Source organism: Pteropus vampyrus, unplaced genomic scaffold, assembly GCF_000151845.1.
Source record: "Pteropus vampyrus isolate Shadow unplaced genomic scaffold, Pvam_2.0 Scaffold370, whole genome shotgun sequence".
Lineage (NCBI taxonomy): Eukaryota > Metazoa > Chordata > Mammalia > Chiroptera > Pteropodidae > Pteropus > Pteropus vampyrus.
Window position 1 is genome coordinate 1,007,022 of NW_011889151.1, and position 7,599 is coordinate 1,014,620.

Genomic DNA, 7,599 nt, shown 5'->3' on the forward strand with positions numbered 1-7,599 from the left:
GTGTGGGTCTTTCTACATACACTAGGCTCAACACTCAATATTCCATTCTGTTTGAGGAGGTCCCTTCATCTCGGGGGATTTGTTATATTTTTTGGATAATTCTCCATTTTCTCTGTTCTCCCTTATTATTACTATTGCAGGTCGGTTTCTAGATTTCTACTCTAGATTCCTCCCAGTGTCCTACTTTGCCTTTTAAAAAAGTTGTTCTGAAAGATTTCCCCATCTTTATTTTCCACTTGATTTATTTTCCTTCAGCTATTTTAATTAAAAATTTTCCGTATCCAAAACTGTCTTTTGATGTTTATTTCATGGCATCACGTTCTTCTTTTATAGTTGCTCTCCCTTTGGGAATTTCTCTAATACTAATCAGAGGTTTCGTTATTTGTCGTTATTGTTCTCTTCTGTCCCGTGAATTATGTCTGTTTTTTGTTTCTTCATATAGGTCTTTCTCTTTTGTGCTGAAGGCTTTCTCGATGATTCTTGCCTTTTCACATTTTTTAAGCGAGAGTTGGATGTTTGACCAGGAGCTGTGTGTGGGGGCGGGACTTGTCAACCAACAGATTTTGTGTATGGTGAGCAGGTGGGGACATGGCCATGATTTCTGGGGTTCCTGAAATGCCAGCATGTGGAAGACCTACATTCGGGGTACCACACCTTTTCACTGCCCTGATTTTTCCTAGAGAGTTTATCCATTTTTTTAAAAAAAGAAATGCCTTGTAACGTCGTGCTCACCTAGCTTGACTTTCTTGACCCAAAGGGCAGCTCTTGGCTTGGCATCACCTTTTCAGGCCCTTTCCCACTGAAGGTCATTGCAAAGGGCATTGCACTCCGGCATGTTTCTGGTCAAGGGCCATTCCCTAGCGGCCTCCGCGGCCTCCGCACCGCGCTGAGATCAGCGACATGGCTGCTTGATGCCCGGGCCCTGCCTCTGCTGCGTGGGCGTCCGAGCCCTCTCCTCTCCACCTTTCAGCGTCATCCAGGGGCACCGTGAGTTAGAAAGAACCGTACCTTCTCAGCCGTGCTCTCATTCTGAGGTTGCTTGAACCCTCTCTGCCTTAGAGCCCTCATTTGTGAAGAGAACATAAGAATCGTCCCAGCGACCTTTCCGGGGTGGCTAGTGTCAGAAGCCCTGGAGCTGTTAATTGTGAAGCAAAGTGATCCAGTAACTCCCTGAATGACTTCCATTGGATTTTATCGTGTAGTATAACTTGTCACTTTCTAGAAAGTCTGCATGTAGAATCGCTAAAGCTGTGAGACATTTATACATATGTAAAGATACAGTACACACACGCACCCTTCACAAATTGTTTTCTGACCTGCAAAGGAGGGAGGCCTTTTTACTCGGGAAAATAAACTTCTGCTATGCGTCTTTAAAGGGGCTCAAGTATCAATTTGTAAAACAGGAAGAATAACATTAAACAAGGGAAAACGTACATTTGACAGAAGGTTTAAATGTGCATTTTGCGAACAGGGTGAGTGGTTCCCAGCCTCCGAGAGGGTCTCCGGTTCCCTCCCGCAGTGAATAGGTACCCCCGAGGGGACCGATGACATAGTGACGCGTGACTCCTACAGCCGGTCCTGGGCGATGCTGCCGCTTCTGTCTTGCTTTCCGCCGGATCGCTCGGGAGAAAACCAGTTGCCGTGTTGTGGGGACACTCAGGCCTATGACCAGGTGCAGGGCGAGGAACAGAGGCCTTCTGCCGATAGCCATGGGGGTGTCTCGGAAGTGGGTCTGTCACACGTCAGAGGACTGCAGGCCCGGCTGACATTGACAGCGGCCTCACGACAAGGCCCGGAGCCAAAGCCACCTAGCTGAGCCGCCTGGAATGACTGAGGTCATATAGAAACTGCAGGATAATAAATGCTTATTGTTATTCTAAAACACCAATTTAGGGGGTTATTTATAACACAGCAACAGATAATACAGTGAATCACAGTAAACAAGGTAGAAGAGATTCAGATATGTATTTGAAAATGAAGGGAATCCTAGTATTTAGAACTTTTATCCTATTTAGAATAAAAGGCAAAGTTCTTTCGGTTAGGGCGGATCTCACTCACTGTTCTCCTTGGTGGGGGTACACGTCCCCCCATTCATGCCTCTGTACTCGTTAGGCTGTAATTATACCTTTCCAGGGATTGTCATCGTCCTCTGACACTACAAAGAACCCTTGGAGGCAGGTTGAAAGGGGAGAAGGGCCTTCTTACTAAGCAGCGGGAAACCACAACTGAAAACAAGCTTAAGGTTTTCTGATTCAACATGAGCACTAACCCAACCATCTTCCAGTTCACACTCGCGGGCTGAGGCCATCGGCCTGCGTCTCAGGCCAGTTGCCAGCAAGACCTCAAAGTGCTGAAACCACCGCTGGCTGAGTCTGTCCTTTGAACTGTAACTTACCTTGCAGTTTTGTAGAAAGCAATCTGGGGCGCCCTCTGGTGACCTTCTACTGAACTACACCCACCACACATTACCAGGGCCATTTTTAAGTACATTGGCCATGAGTTAATGAAGCTGGGAGTACGACTTCCCAAATGGAAAATTTGACCTACATACTTAACCAGTTGCAGATATTTTTTCATTCCTTCCCACATTTACACCTAATGGTTCAACGAATTTTATGATTATTGGCTGTACAAATTTTAATAAAATCAGCTCATCGCCCAGCCTAATTCTCCTGGAAGACTTGGAGTAGTTGCTAAGTTTCCCAGATTTTGCTTTCACGCTAGCATACCAGTGATCGAGTCAACTCTTATGTTTGCTGGTTTCAGAAGCCTCTAGTGCAAGCTATCAGGCTTTATCTTTCAGTTTAGTTACCCTCCCCATGCTTCACCCCCCAGCATGTAGAGGGGGTTCAGAACGAGTTACCCCAAGATGTGCCTCTTGGTATGCAGATGGTTTTGAGCTAAAGGCAACTTTAGCTGCAGGCTCAAGAGGAACTTCTACGCCTCCCTTTATGGAGAAAAACTTGAGTTAGGGGCCATGTCTGTGACATTTTGACCTACCTATAGGGCAGGACAAATTCTATTTACTAAGCATCTTCTCTTATCCTCTATCGACCCTTTAAAGCCAAGGCACCTGACCCCACCCCTCGCTCAGGATGTCTCATAGACATACCCGTTTTCCGTCTGAACCTCATGTACCCGCGGTCTCACGTATGGAGTTCCAATGCGTATGTCTCAAAGTTGGTTATTTTCTCTTGCTGATCTCATGTCTATTAGACCAGCTGAGAGAACCTGGAGGGTAGTTTCTTCCTCCCCTACACATGTATAGCTCTTTTAATACAAGTCTACAAAATACCAACTTTCTCAGCAATTTGCCATATTTCCACCAGCTGCTTAGGGAATGGTAGATCAAGCACTGGGTAGAAAAAGTTTATAACCCTGCGCTCCAGATGAGGCTACGTGCAAGCCGCATTCGGTAATAAACTAGAACTTGTCTTTACACGAGGAAAATCACTAAGTACATGACTAGACTTCTAGGGCCAAACTGTTAGGAACTCAGTATTGAATTATCTAGTGGCTGTACAGGACCCTTGAAAACGCTGTGCTCCAACTCGCGGTTGGGTCTGTGCATCCTCCCTGGGGAGCTGAGTGAGACACCTGATACTGGAATTCATTTGTCCACCTGTAAATTGCCACTCATGCATGCAGAAACCTTCACGTAGGGCCGTCCCCAGCCCTACCTCAGCAGCTCAGAGAACTGTACACACAGGGTGATCTTAAGTGTACGGGGTGTGTGCGCGATTGAGGTGAACACTGAACCATCACTGTGTGGAAAATCTTCCCCTGGGCTCACAGGTGACATTTCTCCCTGAATTGTATGGTCAGCACTTGAGGTTCTCATGACCCAGCAGGAGGATCCTCAGTGGAGCAAATAGAAATGGCCAGCATTACGACTGCCATCCGTCAGCTCCCGTTTAAAGACTCATTGAGATGGCTGTCACGGCAGCTCACGTTAACGTATCTTCCTCTAGTAGTTAATGTTAAACACTTCAGACTTTGCCTTTGGAATAATGAATTTTACCTAAAGAACTAAATATCCAGGTAGCTCCCATTTTTACACAGACTCAAAACTGTCTTTCAGTCCGGTGATTTCCAAACACGATCCAGAGCCCAGAGGGTCACAATCTACCCAAAACGTCAGGTTAGGCTCTCAGTTCTTCTTGGCGGTCTCTGGAACATGTCAACTGCCACATGGCTGGAGCTTTTTCAGCAATGTTTGTGGCCCACCAAGGGGGCGGTCAGCCACTTTTACTATAATTAAGGGTCATGTAGCAACCTGCTAGGTGTAAATTGCAGGTCACTAAGATGTGGTCTCTATTAGTACAAGTGTTTCTGGTTTAAGTTCCATTTTACTGAATATTCTGCCGGCTGAGGTCGCTCAGCTCTGTGCACGTGCATGCAGACACTCAGGACAGTAGGATGCTCTTATCAGGGTTTCTTCCAATTTTTTGCTGTTCTTCTTGCAGTTTTACCATGACTGTCATTAGTTTGTAGCTACTGGTTAACCCTGCAGGTCACATGATGAAATTTACACTTACCAGTCATTTAAATAGACCCGAAGAAAAACGGCTGATTCAAATGAATCATTCACATACCTATTAAGCAGATGCACATGTAATAAAAATACTTGTATTATGACACTTCTTGGTCAACACCCTGGGAATGTGCTGTTCTCTTGAGCCTGTTTTCATCGGGCTTTCTTCCCTCCTCCCCACTTCCAGGCCACTCCCTTGGTTTTCGTACATCGGGGCAGTTCCTCGTTAGTCCCCTTTGCTGGTTCGTCATGCTGACCAGTCTCTGTGCTGGTGGCTGAGACCACCCTCTTGAGATGATCTCACCATCCCAAGGTCTTCAGCTTAGCCTTCTCCACTCTCCTCCCAGGTTAAAGTCCTGCCCGCCTAATTCATCTGAACCAAGACCCAGCATCTCACATCCTACATGTCCAAAACCCAACCTGACTTCCCACTGCGCTTGCCTTCCCATCTCAGTGTCTCTCAGGACAAAACACTTGGCTTCACCCTGTAATCCATTTCTCCACCTCCTTCAACACTGCAACGGATGTGTTCTCAAGTTACAACCACCCGACTGAGTCCCTATCCCCCCAGCGCGACACCCTTGTTTGCTTTCACCCTGCACCCCAGTAGCCAAAACGACCCTCGGGCCAGATGTCCCCCTTCTGAAAGCCTTCCCGTGGCTCTCCCGCCTGACCGGGTTTCTCCCACACACTCTCTGCCCTACCTCAGCTCTCCTCTTGGCACCTTACATCCTGGCCACCTGACGCCCAGGGCCCATCAGCACATGCCACTCGACTCTGGAACGCTCCGCCTCACACCCGCATAGCCTTCCTGTTCAAACGCACTAGAGGCTTCCCAGACACTGAACAGCCCTTCGTCCACCGCACTGCCACCCACACACACAACTGCCTGGGCCCCAGAGGCCACCACCAGCAACAAGCTCATCACCACACTTAGCATCAATGACGTAATACGTGCCTTCTGACATACAAAGGACACACCACTTCTGTTAACCTGCCTAGAACTAGATACAAAATAAACCTAGCTCTGCATTTTGTACACGCCGCCTCGGGATTGCTATCCCGTTCGTCCAGCGTTCCCAGGGCAGGCTCACTAAATAGGTTTTTCGATTGTTACCTCAAGGCCTCCATTACAAATCAGCTTATCCTCACCCTTTCCGCTTTGAACACTCCCTTAAGTCTCTGCCCATGTTTCAGAGAGGACAAGTGGCCTCCTGATCAATGACTGGCACTTTTCTACATCTTAATGCCAGGAATCAGTGCTTAACACTCAGCTTGACTAGAGTTAGCAATACTTGGGTTTACTTCCCATCACCAGGGGGCACTACCAACCTGACTGGCTTGTCTCAAACCCTCAACCATGACGGACTTTGCCTCGTGCTCTCAGACTGCCAAGTCACTGGGCTCACCCTGGGTTCCCGTGGCATAGGCCCCATGCAAAGAATCACTGGCTGCCTTTAGTTTTAATCCTAAAGCTTTGAAGAGTGGAATCAGAATGCGAGGGTGTAGGGAGCTAAGTTCCCAACACTTCTCTTGCAAACTTGTATTTTAGATTCTTCTTTGGAGTAAAACACTGTTCAGAAGTTTACAAGGTGACTTCCGCGTTGTGCCAACCCCACGGTCCCTCCCCTGTGCTCCCCCATTCAATCTCGACTGCCACCGTCGACAGACGGAAGGCGCGGGGACCCTTTTCTCTTGCATCTGCACCAGAACCTCAGCAGCAGACGGGAACTGTTCCAGGTCTGTCGGAGATGCGTGTTCACGGTCACGTTCAACATCCACTGCCTTTTCAGACACAGTATGTTGACACAAGTTGCTTTTTCCATCCCACATTCCATCTATAACCTTTAGGAGCAGAGGCCAGCAACCTTCTTCTGTCAAGGGCCACACACCTGTTAAGATTTGCAGGCCCTAAAGGTATGTCGCTCATCTCTGCTCTTGTGGTGCCAGAGCCAGTCATAAGCAAATGAACACAGTAGTGTCCCAGTAAAGCTGGACACAAAATTAGATTTATGTCCCATAAACTACTTTGATTTTTCCATTTAAAAATGGAACCACCACCTTAAAAGTCAGACAAAGAAGGTGGCAGGATGAGCCAGTTTGCCAGCCCCGTTCCAGGGAGTTTGGCAAAGGTTTATTACACGATTCCAAGACGTCTAGATTTCTCTGGAACTTGGTCCTAAACTTGGTATGTGATAAAGCTCAGACAGCACTCTGCTTCCAACTGTATTGGTCTCTTTCTGTCCTTCTGGTGATCTCTTCCAGTTAACTACTTCCACTCGGAGGTGATGCAGGGTCCGAGGAATCCACCTCAAAGGCTGGCTCTGCGGTGGGCACGGTCTTTCACTTCAACTCAGAATTAAGACTTTTGATCCTCGCTTTTTAAGCTCCGGTCCCAGAAGCAGTTTTCACCGCAGAGTTATCTGAAGTCTTACGCTTTTTGGTGGTGGTTACGAACAGGCTCTAGCTTCTCCAGGAACACTACACAGGATGGATTTGAATGTGTATTAAACTAAGAGGCATTCTCTCAAATGAGTTTAAATGCACTTTATTTTTAGACAACCTACATGACATGTTTTTCTTAAAAACAATGCCTCCGCTCCAAATAAACCAAGGTCAAAATAAAGGAAGAGCTCAAGATGACGTCAGTCCCACTTGTCCTAGTCCTGGTGTGTGGATGAGAAGCAGCAGCCAGTTATGACGACAGGTGATAGATCCAAATCGCCCAATTCGTTACTGTAAAACAAGGAAGAGTGAATTAACCCCTTTCCAGGGTGAAGGCAACTCAGCGGCCCGGGCTGCAGATGCAGGTGTATGTAGTCCCCTATTCAATCTGGGCCGCCACACAGACAGACAGAAAGCGCGGGGATTTTGCTGTCGCATCCTAGTGCAAACCAAAAGAACAACATCACTGTTCAAGGTCTATCAGTGGATGCAGAACCATTCTCACCGAACCTGAAGCAGCACATTTTCCAGAAAAGTCTTATTTTGAGCCAAGTCCCACACACACACTTTGTTCTACCAACCAAAAAACCTCAAAGTTCTCTGAATAATTCCGATGGCGA

At 47.2% G+C, this 7,599-nt stretch overlaps 1 protein-coding gene and 2 non-coding genes across 4 annotated transcripts in view; all 3 read right to left on the bottom strand.

Moving 5' to 3' along the window:
- Positions 1 to 6,161: 6,161 nt before the first annotated feature.
- On the bottom strand, positions 6,162 to 6,291 carry LOC111731413. Its single transcript, XR_002777123.1, has one exon. It is a non-coding gene; the product is annotated as a small nucleolar RNA SNORA31 (small nucleolar RNA).
- A 775-nt stretch (positions 6,292 to 7,066) lies between these two features.
- The window catches only part of TPT1 (tumor protein, translationally-controlled 1), a 5,012-nt gene continuing 4,479 nt past the window's right edge, over positions 7,067 to 7,599 (bottom strand). For both annotated transcript variants that reach the window (XM_011379705.2, XM_011379707.2), the window contains one exon: positions 7,067 to 7,270. In XM_011379705.2, coding sequence (XP_011378007.1) covers positions 7,268 to 7,270 — 3 coding nt within the window. In that variant the 3' untranslated portion in view covers positions 7,067 to 7,267. The remainder of the gene's footprint in view (positions 7,271 to 7,599) is intronic.
- Positions 7,347 to 7,472, bottom strand: LOC111731411. The gene has a single exon (XR_002777121.1). It is a non-coding gene; the product is annotated as a small nucleolar RNA SNORA31 (small nucleolar RNA).